The sequence below is a fragment of the Microtus ochrogaster genome, chromosome 7, assembly GCF_000317375.1.
Source record: "Microtus ochrogaster isolate Prairie Vole_2 chromosome 7, MicOch1.0, whole genome shotgun sequence".
Lineage (NCBI taxonomy): Eukaryota > Metazoa > Chordata > Mammalia > Rodentia > Cricetidae > Microtus > Microtus ochrogaster.
In genome coordinates, this window is record NC_022014.1 from 26,799,652 (window position 1) to 26,812,637 (window position 12,986).

General features: G+C 44.5%; 1 protein-coding gene across 2 annotated transcripts in view; it reads left to right on the forward strand.

Annotated features, from left to right (window-relative positions):
* The window catches only part of Pitpnm3 (PITPNM family member 3), an 89,607-nt gene that overhangs the window by 22,981 nt on the left and 53,640 nt on the right, over positions 1–12,986 (forward strand). For both annotated transcript variants that reach the window (XM_026780961.1, XM_026780962.1), the window contains one exon: positions 3,758–3,865. In XM_026780961.1, coding sequence (XP_026636762.1) covers positions 3,758–3,865 — 108 coding nt within the window. The remainder of the gene's footprint in view (positions 1–3,757; positions 3,866–12,986) is intronic.

Genomic DNA, 12,986 nt, shown 5'->3' on the forward strand with positions numbered 1-12,986 from the left:
AGAGAGAGAGAGAGAGAGAGAGAGAGAGAGAGAGAGAGAGAGAGAGAGAGAGAGTGTGTTTTGGGCCTTGTAGGGGGCAAAGCCCATTGCTTCCAGAGTGAAGATCTGAAGGCTGAATGTGGAGAGCCGAAGGGGGGCGGGGAGACGACGACAGGCAAGAATTCCAGGGGGAAGGAGAGGCAAGAGACAAAGCATTTGGAAGGGTGGGCAAGTGGAGAGGGAGAACGGGAGAATAGGGCAGACAGGGAGAGGGAGCAACCCAGGGGAGATTCGAGAAAAGCAGGAGGGAGAGAGGGAGAGAGGACACACACGGACGGACACACACACACACACACACACACACACACGAGAGAGAGAGAGAGAGAGATGAACGGAGAGGAACAAAGAGATAAAGAGAGAGAGAGAGAGAGAGAGAGAGAGAGAGAGAGAGAGAGAGAGAGGGAGAGAGCACTCAGGAGTGCAGAACTGAGGGGGGTGGGGAATGTGGGATGCACAAGACAGCTTGTGATCAGGAAGAGGAGGGGCAAAGGGCAGGAAAGCCTCCCAAATGGAGTGAGGACCCTATGCAGGAGACAAGATCCTGCAGAAGAAAAGGAACTCCAAAGACATAAGAGAGATTAAGGAGGCTCTTCCACTCAGAGAAAAGGAGAGACCCAGAGGGAGGGGAGGAGGGCAGATTCTGGGGTGTGGTAGGACAAGGGAGAGACAGTGAGGACATCCTGAGAGAACACAGGGAGTCTGAGAGACACAGAGGCAAGTTCAAGGACCCTAAGAGGTATAGGCTCATGGGAAGAAAACCCTTGAGAACCCATCTTTGTGTGTGTGTGGGGGGGGGGGCACGACGACGACAGGGACTGGGATCATGCTGAGTTTGTGAGAGAAAGAAATGTTTGATGGAAAACCAGACAAGAGACCAAAGACAAAGGGAGTTGAGCCACACAGGGAGAGAGGCAGAGAGAAAGAGCCCTGATGCACAGAAGTCTGCATGCTCAGAGCTATGGAGCCCTGGCAGACCCCAGGGGCTCTGGCAGCCTCACACACACCTCTGGGATAGAATCTCCTGCATTGTAGGAAGCACTCACCAGTACGTACTGAGCACCTACCTGGCACCCCGCTCTCTGGTCTTCCCAGAGTTCTTTATGGTGGTGTCCTTCACATCACTGACTTCCTGTGGGACAGAGGTCATATCTTACACACACAGTATATGCTTAGGAGTCTTTTTGCTGTAGGATAGTTGTTGGAATGGGCAAAGAAATACCCGCTTGCTTGGGTAATCAACAGAGCCAAGAGACAGAATTAAGGCGTGTGCCACTATGCCTGGCTTTAACTTCATTGCGGTTCTGCTTCTTCAAGGATGATGGTACCTTGTATTTTTGCACAGTGTTTTAGCTTGTGTAGTTTTTCAAGTTTATTATATCATTTGTTCCTGTGGCAGCTTGCTAGAAGAGTAGGAGAGCTATAGGTTTTATTGCTGTTTGGGGGACAAGAAAACAGACCAAAGTGTGTGTGTGTGTGTGTGTGCAAAAGGAAAGTTCACAGCTTGTACAATGGGCACCAGAAGTTGGTTCAGAGACTTGCCAAGTATTTGATGCCACTTACAGGTGTGAACTTGTCCCCAGAAGGAGCATACCTGATTGAGGAAGCTGTCCAGGTGTGTGGGGCCAACCAATACAGGATGTCCAGGACAAGATATCGGGAGGGTAAAATGTTAGGGCATGGCATTCTTTATGCTTTTTTGTGAGTCAGGTTCTCGCTATGTAGCCTAGGTTGGCCCCAAACCTAATGCTCCTCCTATCACAGCTTCCCAAGTGCTGGGATTACAGTTGTATGCCACAGTGGCAGGCTGAGAGACATCATAGTTTACTCAAGTGCTCAGTGTATCTGGTTTTGAATCCAGGTGCTAGGCAGAACCTTTGAGCAGGGATCATTCAACTTCTGTTTGCTTCAGTTTCCTGGTTTACAAAAATAAAGATAGTAATTATTGTTCCTTGTTGTTTTGTGAGAAAGATTCTGTGTGCATACGCTTGTTGTTGTGGGTTTTTCATGTGTATGTGTATGTGGAGAGAGAGGCTGGGTGTCTGTTTTGATGACTTTCCACTATACCTGAAATTTGATTTGGTAAGACTGTCTGATTAATCAGCTTCAGGACCCACCTGTCTTTGTCTCACAACTTCCAGCACTGGGGTTGGTTACAGGCATGTGAAGTCTTTTTTTGTGTGTGTTGGTTGTGGTAATCTGAACTTGTCTTCATGCTTAGATAGCAAGACTTTATTGACAGAGCCATTCCTAGCCCCACTATTACTCCCATTTGTACAAGAATTGAATTAGTCTCTTTTTGGTTTTGCTTTATGTGGTTTGAGAGTGGGTCTTATGTAGTCCTGGTTGGTCTTGAATCCACGATATAATCAAAGCTATCTTGAACAACTGATCTCCTGCCTTCACCTCCTGAATGCTAGAATTGCAGGCATGCACCACCATGTCTACCTTATGAATTAATATTTGTAAATATGTATACCAGTATCACTAGTAAAAGTTTAATAATGACTGTTAAATCAATCAAATAAATAACACAATAAGGCAGGAGGCATTTTCAAATATGAGATCCGGATTACTGAGCGCTAGTGTGAGTCAGAACGCTGGACAGCTCCCAAAACTTTTTGTCCGCCATATTGGTTGCTGGAGAAAGGCTCTGCCTGAAAGGCAGCTATCAGCTTTTATTCTTTATGACCCGGAATTGGGGGTTCTCCTCAACACCCTTGCTTTCTGTGGTGTGAAGGAATCCACAAAGCTCTTCACCATGACTGCTCATCTTGGGTAGGTGGTGACAGTGAGAAGTGTGTCTGTTCCCACTGGTGTGCTCTTATAGAAACATTCCTTCTCACGAGCAGGGATTGTGTCACAGGTGCGGTGGGGGACCCAGAGGCTTGTGTATGGTGTGGATGGGGGATAGGAGCCCCACTGCTTCTTCCCAGAGTAATTATTACGGACAGAGACAGGGCTAGGGGAAGTGGAGCAGGAATGGAGACACTAGAAGGTTCCTGCAGTTGAGATGGAAGCTAAGGACTCCATGCAGCTCATACACCTTAGAACCAGAAGGCTTTCCCTCCCCTTACCTCAGAGTTACTCCAGCACCACTCCAGATCCAACTAGCCCAAACCTTGCTGGTGAGCGACTTGTCAGGAGGAGACGGGAGCACAATGGCTCTTATCTCTGGGCCCCCTCTGTGCACCGAGGCTCTGAAACCCTTCACCTCAACTGATCCTCCCCAGAACCCTGTGAGGTGGACATTGCCTGTTTATTTTACTGTTGGGAAAACAGAGGTTCATAGAAGTTCAGTCACATTTCTGGAGGAAAACCATGGGCAAATCATGACTTTTTGGTCTTTTCTTTCCAAGAAATGCTATTCTCAGTGCTAGGAGTGGATAACTGTTTCATTGCCACTTTCTTTTGCTATAGATGGGCCCTGCTGAGTCACAGTGTCATGGTTGCAATGACAAATTCCTCAATAGTTAGTCCTGTGAGTGAAGATACTTTCAGTAGTTGAAGTCTTGGGTGGACGGCGAAGCTCAGTGGTAGAGCTCTTGTCTGCCATGTGCAAGGTCCTGGGTCCCATCTCTAGCACTAAAGAAAAGAAGCCAAAAGCTTTTAAAATCTCTTTCAACTGTGGGTGAAATGAGTACCCCCTTAGACACCAGCTCTGTTAGAGCCACCCATACCTGGCCCCGTTTGCTAACATCCATCTCTCCCCTTCCCTCAGAGGAGGTGGCTGAAGGTAAGAGCGCCATCCTTATTGGCATGAGCCAGTGGAGCTCCAATGACCTGGTGGAGCAGATTGAGACCATGGGGAAGCTGGAAGAGCATCAAGGTGAGCCTCTGCCTCTCCCAAGACTGGCTGTGCATGTGTGTGTTACAGGGTGGGGGTGGAGGCTACCCCTTGTGCCTGGGACATATAAGACTCTTTGAGGGACCGTATGTGGGGGCTGACTGGGACAAAACAACCTCAGGGCACTTCAATAGGACACCTCTTCTGTCCTCAGAGTAGCACTCAGGAGCCACGGGTAATCAAGGGTTATTTAGGTCAAACTGTTAGAATTCTAGATCTATGGGATTGAAATCATTTAGAGAAATAGACTTCCAGGAACTAACCTGCTCACAAGACCTGCATGAGTCCCTTCCCAAGGGAGTAGTCACAGCCCAATCACTTCCTAGCAGGCTCCATCTTTAAGATACTCCATAGTCTCCATGCTATTACACCGGGAACTAAGCTCCCAGCATATGAACCTTAGAAAACAGACACATCCAATCCCTAACATCCATTTCATTTTTCCAATCCTTTCTTGGCCAGATCAAAACACTTGATGGTTTTAGTCTGGGCAAGTCAGAGTTGCTAAGTAGCCACAGCCAACCTAATCAGGAGTTGTCCAGAGAAGGTGGTGTTAGCCCAGCCCAAGAAAATGGCCATCATACCCCAATCCCGAAGAAAGGATTCGCTCCTTTTCTTATCCCAAACCCCTTCTATTTTGGATCAGAGCTTGTTCCATGCAGAAGTACCTACCCTGAGAGACAGGCAGGCTCAAGTTATTGTTTTCATTTTAAGAATGAAGAAGCTACGAGAAGCTGGGTCCGGATCTTATTTAAGGTCCTTCAAGGCTGTGACACTGTCTCTAAATTGGCCTTAGGGGCCAGATGAAGACTGGAGCCTTCCTTGAATGTAACAGTAATCTAGGGGCCATTTAAAGAGTTCCATATTCTGGATCCCACTCTCCAGCCAGGCTTAGTAGCCACAAAAAGACAAACCCAGGTCTGTAGTCACTGCTCAGTTGGCTTTTCCTCCTCGCTTCCACCCCCACCTGTCTGCTAAGGCTCATGTGACTCAGACCCAGTGTGAGCTCAGCAGGGGTGAGGGAGAGGCAGTGAAAACGGTGAGGGTGGTGTGGTGGTGGGTGTGGGGAGTGGGAGGGGAAAGAAAGCAGTTCATGGGTCAGGCAGAGCCTCTGAAGTATAAGGTCTGGACAGGAGCCTCCGTCCTGCCACATCTCAGGAGCTCTCCAAGTCTTGTTTCCTTCAGCTGCAGTGTGGGGGTACAAGTAACACGGGTGTGCGAATTATGAGATCATGCTTTCAGTAATGCAATCAGGTCATTATGATGATGAGTGAACCATCTTGCACTTCATCAATACGCGCCTGCCGGCTTCAAGCTTTCTGCCCTTCCATTCACATCTCATCCAGGGGACCCCTTCATGGTAGTGCCTGGCTGATCGCCTTATCTCCAAATAGGAGCTCTTAGGGGCTCCAGACTCCTGTTTACTGGCAACATTCTGTCTGCATGACTAAAAGACCCCTCGTCTCCACAACTTCTCAATGCTGCTGACTTTCCACTGCCCCTTGAATTATCTTTTGCTTTCCATCTTTTATGTCCACCATCATTTCTATCACACCACACAGATACTTCTTGGCCATCCTAACGTCCAGACTTTGAGGGTTCTGGCTCTGGGGAGTATGTACCTGTGTGCATGTGCTCCTGGGTTATGCTTCTTTTCTTTTTAAAATGTGATCACATCTTGGTCTCTTGGTCACCCAGTTGTCTGTTCTGTGCATTTCTTCAAGTCTTAGACCATGCACATGTCCTCAGAGAGACTGGTTTCTCTCTCTCTCTCTCTCTCTCTCTCTCTCTCTCTCTCTCTCTCTCTCTCTCTCTCATTTTTTTAGACAGCGTCTTTCTATGTGTTCCTTGCTTTCCTGGACTCACTCTGTAGACCAGGCTGTCTCAAACTCACAAAGATCCTTCTGCCTCTGCCTTCCAAGTCTAGTTGCTCTTGTTTTTCTTTCTCTGAACTGGGGGATTTCACTCACCTTGAATATTTTTATGCTAAACCTACAGTTCATGGTTTCTATTCCCCATGGGTGGTATAAATTTAGACCCCACACCCATAAGTGGCACAGACTTAGGGTGTTAATTACTCATGTGTGACTTTTTCTTTCTCACTGTCTGTGAATGTTTTTTTGGTTGCTGTCCCAAAGGAATGGTGTCTGACTCTCTCTGTGTGTATGTGGATGTGAATTTTTGTGTATATATGTATGTATATATGCATTTATATGTAAATATATGTGTTTGTGTGTATATTTTGTTGTGTGCATTTGTATATATGTATGTGTGTTTAAGTGTTTGTATGTATTTGTGTTTGTGTGTATGTTGCATATATATGTGTGTATGTTTAAGTATTATGTATATATGTGTATTTGTGTGTCTATGTGTTTGTATGTATGTGTATATTGGGGTATGTGTGCGTATGTGTAAGTATTCTTTTATGGATATCACATTCCTTCAAGGATCCACTTTAGCTCCTCACCATCCACAGACTGGGATCAAATCTCGAGTTGGCAGCTTGTACTCAGCCCTTAGCCTGAGAGCCTCCATCTGTGGGATTCCAGGATCCCGGGTCCGGGTCTGCTCTGTGCAGATGTTATCTTCCTCTCCAGGGCTCTTCTGGCTTTGTTTCTGTCCTTTGCCTGTCATTGCTCTTTATTGTAGGCCAGGCTACAGATTCATATTTGAGGTGATGTATATTTCACTAAAAAGAGATCTTAGGTGTAAGCCCTGTGCATTTTAGTTATTAGCTGATCATTACTTGTTCTATTTTAATTAGCATTTTTTATTGTTGTAAAATCTACATAGCATATTTTTTAAAATATCTTCAGTGTCTGGTTCAGCAGCATGACGTCACATTGCTGTCTGGCTGTCCTCATGCAGCATTAGAACTTTGTTACCATTCCAGACTGACATGCTGTATTGAGCACCAATCCTCACCCCTCAGCCCCTGACAGATAGCAGGCTGCTTCCTGTCTCTTCTCCAGGCCCCTCAGAAGTAAGATCATACAGTGTCTGTCCTTTTGTGGCTGGTTTTTTTTATTAGCATAATACTTTTGAGATTCATCCATGTTGCAGTGTGAATCAGGACTTTATTTCATTTTGTGACTGAATAATTTTCCATTGTATATACCCATTGTGTTAATCCATTCATCTGTTGATGGACATTCAGGTTTCTACCTATTGTGATTAATGCAGCTGTGGGCATTAGCGTACAAATACCCACCTTCTTTCTCGACTACGTTCTTGTTGGAAGAAAATCAAACAATAAAAACAAACCCAAAATCTTCCTTCCTGGTCCCTTTCACCTTAGACCTCCTTGTACAGCTCTCCAACTGGCATAGTTCAGTGGCTCAAATTAGACATTAGTGTTGCAAATCACCTGGTTTTTTTTTTCAACTTAGCAGTAGCCTTGAAGAGCTTTTTCTATGGCAAACAGATTCATCCCATTCTTTTTGCCTGCAGTATTGTACAATAGATACACCATCATTTACATAGACATTCTGTAGTGACAGATATTTTTCATTATGAGAAGAATGCTTAAAGGTTTATTTCATTTTTTAAAGTTATATATACCTGTGTATGCTGTGTGTGGTTAGATGCACATGAATGCAGGTGCCCACAGCAACCAGACAAGGGCATCAGGTCTCCTGGAGCTGGAGTTCTAGGTGGTTGTGAGCTTCCTGACATGGATGCTGGGAACCAAACTCAGGTTCTCTGCAAGAGCAGTGTGCATTCTCAGCTACTGAACTCTCTCTCTATATCTAGCCCCTCTTCTTAATTTATTATTGTTGTTGTTATTGTTATTATGAGTGTGTATGTTGAAACAGCATCTGACTGTCCCAGAACTCACTATATAGACCAGGTTGACCTTGAACTCACAGAGATCTGCCTACCTCTGCCTCCACAGTAACTACTTTCTTAAACACATAGTTTACCCATCTTCTATTGGAATATTTATCTTTTGCTTATATGTCCTTACATGTTCTAGATGTATCTTATTTTCTGTTATTGAGTGAGTTACTTTTCTCAAGACCAAGACCCAAAGCCTGACAGGAACCACCTTAAAGGAGAGAAGGTTATTTTGTCTCCCGATACAATCTATCCAGTCTGAGCAGGGACCACACCTTCCTGGGTCAAGAAACAGAGACAGGAACATGCCTGGACTCAGCTGGCTTTTTCCTTTTTATTTTTCTTAACAGGTGTCTATGTGTGGTATGTGTGTCTGCATGTTTATACATGTACATGCCACACGTGTATGAGACCAGAGTTTGGCATTAGGTGCCTTTCTCAATCACTTTCTACCTAGTGTATCGAGGCAGGGTTTCTTGGAGTTTACTCATCTGGTTCCTCTGACTAACTAGCTTGCTAGGGGCTGATATCACAGGCAGACTGCCACACCTACCCACATTTATGTGACTGCTGAGGGTCTGAACTCGTAGTATGATAAAAGTGACAATCAAAATGAACCATCACAGCTGCATATTTGAAATTTTGCTTCTTCGAAATCTTGTACCAGCATGAACAGTTTGTCAGCTGAGTCTTTTGGGTTTTTCGATGTGCCATATCATCTAAAAATCTTAGCAGTTATATTCTTGCCAATATTTACACTACTTATTTTTCTTTATAAATTGCATCATATAGCTATCTTAGAAGTTTGCCTCCATGTTTACTCCAATCTCTGTAACAGGGCAACCCACTTAAGGGAGCAATTTATTTACTTTTATTTATGTGTTTATGTGTCTATATACATGAATTTATCTGCACCACTAATGGAGGAAGGTCATTGGTTATGTTAAAGTTAAAGCCTTCCTTTTTTTGTTTAAACAGAAAAAGGGGAAGTGATGTGGGAGTGTCATATATCAATCTGTTGATTTCATTGGTTAAGGAATAAAGAAACTGCCTAGGCCCCTTGATAGGCCAACCCTTAGGTGGATGGAGGAAACAGAACAGAGGGCTGGGAGAAAGAAGCTGAGTCAGTGAGTCGCCATGATTGTCCCACTCCAGACAGACGCAGGTTAAGATCTTTCCTGGTAAGCCAGCTCGTGGGCTACAAAGATTAATAGAAATGCGTTAGATTAATATGTAAGAGCTAGCCAATAAGAGGCTGGAACTAATGGGGCCAGGCAGTGTTTAAAAGAATACAGTTTCCGTGTAATTATTTCGGGTAAAGCTAGCCGGGTGGCGGGACACAGCCCGCCGCTCATATTACAACAGCCATGAGGGCGGCTGGGTGCCTGGGACGCAGGCCCGCCGCTCCTATTTACAACACACCACATGCATGCAAGTGCCTGTGGAGGCCAGCAGAGGACATCTGATTACTCAGAACTGGAGTTCCAGGTGGCTGTAAACTGCCATGTGGGTGCTGGGAACTGAACTCGGTTCCCCTGGAAGAGAGCAAGTGCTCTCAATCACTGAGCCATCTCTCCAGCCCCAGTGATCCACTTTTAGTGCCAAAATCACAGTTCACAATAAAAATATCACAAATTTGTACAACAGGTACCTGAGGTGTTTGTATCCCTAGGCCAGTACCTAGCAGATAAAATCATGGCAGACTTTTGTTTGATTCTGACTGTGGTGATGTCACCCACTTTACAAGAAAGGACAGTCCTTACCTTATGGTTTCAGAAATGCCCACCATCAGGTTGAAAAAAAGAAAACTTTCTAAAAAATTATCTTTTCTAGTTTCCCAACTGTTAGTTTTCATTCTTCTCCATCATTCTCAATTCTTTTTGTCAAAGATTTACCAATTTTGAAAAAAAAGTATGGTTCTTAGTTTTATTTTTAATCAGCTCTACTGCCAACTCTGTTTTTTTTCTATTTAATTTATATAAATTGATATTGCTTTTATTTTATGACTTCCCCTCCTACTCTCCATGTGACCCAGTTTAGAGAGAACAGAAGACACCAGTCTTTTCTGAGGCGCTGGGGCGGGGGTTACATTTTCAGTGGGAGATTAATTTTGCAAATATCTTTTGATGATTTTTTTTTCCTTAAAGGAGACTCCTCCATTGTACAAGTTTTGCTCACCACAAAACATGCATCCTGCCCACTGGTCCATCTCACAGGTCTGAATAAGTAATCTTCTCACTTAGTCATGCCCAAGGAGTTCAAAACCTCCGTTTTCTTCTTGATCTAATGAATACTCAGAACCATTTATAAAAATCTTGGTGAATGGATTATTTTTTATTGTCAATTTGAAATTTTCAGTACCTTGTGGCTAAAATGTTTGATTTTTAAGTATTATTTCTTCAAGGCCTTTTCTTGTTTATTGTATGTTTCCCCCTCTCTGAACATTCCTTACAGTTTTTGTGTTGTTTTTGTTTTTTGAGACAGGGGTCTCTCTGTAGCTCAGGCTTCCTGAAACTTGCTCTGTAGACCAGGCTGATCTCACAGAGACCCGTCTACCTCTGCTTCCCTAGTACTGGATTAAAAATGTGTTCACTACAGAAGGCTTCCATGATGTTTTTAAAAATAAATTGCCTCTGCTTGTAGGTTCTATTTTCTCTATCTTTTAGGTCAAATATATCAACCTTTCTCCTTTCAGTTTTTTAATGCCTTTGATTGGCATAACCAACTTTTTTCTTTACACATCCTTTTCCTGTATTTCTAAAAACTTGCATTTTTAAACATTTATTTGCATGTGTGCCTGTGTGTCGACCAGGAGACAGTTTCTGAAAATCTGGTCTTTTCTTCCACCATATGGGTTTTGGGGCTCAAACACAGGTCAGGCTTGGTGACAAGGGGCTATACCCCCTGAACCATCTGGCCTGTTCAACAAGTCCAGGTGTTTTTAAGCATGCCTTTGTTTTGCCTTTGAATGCAATGTCAGTTACATCCGGATCTTTGTCAGTAGCTTTCTTGCATGCTGTGTCTCTGGCGAGCAGTCGGAGGTAAATGTAATCCTCATTCCTGGGTGGAGAGCCTGGGGTTTCTGTCCCTGAAGCTGTCAATGCTCCAGTGTTCTCCTCTTTGCATTCTGCTCACACTTTCGGAGTGGAATTCACTGGCATTGTTTGTGCGCTGGCACCTGGATGTTCTCATCACGGCTGGGAAGTTTCCTTTTCATTGTTCCTTCAATTCAACTACATTTTTCCTGTTGGCCCTTCCAGTGCTTATGCTGGACTGATGCAAGAATTTTTGCAGTGGCATTTCAATTTCGAACTTGTCCTTATCCCTCACACCCCACCTTTTTTTTAAATTTATTTTTTATTTATTTTAAGAGAGGGTCTCACTATGTAGCTCTGGTTGCCCTGGAACTCCTTATATAAAACAGGCTAACCTTGAACTCACATGCATGCCTCGCCTCCCAAGTGCTGGGATTAAAGGGGTATGCCATTAATATCTGACTAACTTGTCTGTATTATTTCTTGGTCCTGTTTGGGTTCTGGGTGGTTTTCCTTAGCTCTAATCAGCAGCTAGTCCATTTTCTCTTCCTCAGCGCTTTCTGTCGGCATCTGTGGAGCGGGTTTCATCTCAGCAGTCATCTTCCCACTTTCTTATGCTCCCATCCGGTTTTGGTTTTCACCTAACCCGGCATTGCGTCATTGAGACCGCAGGTTCATTCTATGTTTTCTGAAGTTCCCTTTTGCTCTACTAAATCTCCGAGTTTCCTGTTGATTGGAGATGGGCGAGAACAGACCACACACTTGAGGTGTGATCAATTAGCCACGGCTCGAAAGCGAGATCACTGCACAGGGCAGTGGCTTTCTGATTCCATTAGCTCAGGAACGTGCAGCCCCTGCGAACGCTGTCCAAGTGAAATACCTCTTGCCAAATTCTATTTTTAAGCCGAGGTATAATTCACGTGCCATAGAATTCACTCTTTCAAAGTGTTCATCCCGTGGTTTTTGTATGTCTGTGCATAGCCATTCACTGTTACCTACTTCCAGAACATTCTTTGCCCCCCCCAAAAGAAACCCCTTTCCGCTCGAGGATCACTGAGACCCTTGTCGATGGACTCCAGCAGACGTGGCCCTTTGTGTCTGACTTCTTTCCTCTGTTATCGCTTTCTGAGCCTCTCCTCTATTGGAGCACATATCAGTGCTCCATCTTATCTGACGTTCCCTGTTACTCCATGGTGCAGACACACCACACGCTTCCACTTTTTGGCTATTGTGAATAACTGATGTGTCTCTGTGTGCATGTGTATGTGTTAATGTGTGTACCCACACGCATGTGTGTATACACGCAATCAACCCTCTTGATACATACCTAAGAGTTAGAATTTTTGTACAATATGGGAATTTTGTTTAACTTTTTGAAGAACTGGCAGCATCTTCCAAAGCAGGCGCCCCTTTCCCATTCCTCTGGTGACATGAAAGGGGCCTGGGTTTCCAGATCCTCCCTGATGCTCTGTGCTCATATCCGCTGCCTTTTAGGTTATTGCCTCCTAGTGAGTGCTTTGGAGAACTTTCCCCTCCAATCCCTTGCCCGCTGGTTGTCTTTATTCTGTTGAGCCGTGAGGGCTCCAGGTGCACCCAACACTGGCACCCGACCAGATGCGTGACTTACAAATGTTCTCTCCATCTTGTTGGTGGTCGTTTCATTTCCTTAACAGTGCCTTTTGAGGCCCAAAGTTTTAAAATTTTCTTGAAGTTCGAATAATCCATTTTCATTGTCTGTGCTTTTGGTCCCATAGCCAAGAAACTATTACCTAACCCAAGAGCCTGACGATTTATATGCTTTTAGAATTTTATAGTTCCAGCTCTTATACTTAGGGCTTTAAAAAATTAATGCTCTCAGAGTTTGTTTTGTGCATGATATGAGATAGGGATTCAGCTTTATTCTTAACTGCTTTTCATTTTTAAAGTCTTATGTGTATCTGTGCACATCTCTGTGTGAAGGAGGCTAGAGGCATCATATCCCCCGGAGGTGAAATTGCAGGTGGTCGTGAGCAGGTCCTCTGCAAGAGCAGCAAGCTCTCTTGACCCCTGAGCCGTCTCTCTAGCCCCTCAGCTATACTCTTTTTTTTATTTTAATAAAAATTAAAATTTCTGCCTCCTCCCCTCCACAGCCTCCCATATCCCTCCCCCTCCCCCAATCAAGTCCCCCTCCCTCATCAGCCTGAAGAGCAGTCCGGGTTCCCTGCCTTGTGGGAAGTCCAAGGACCTCCCAC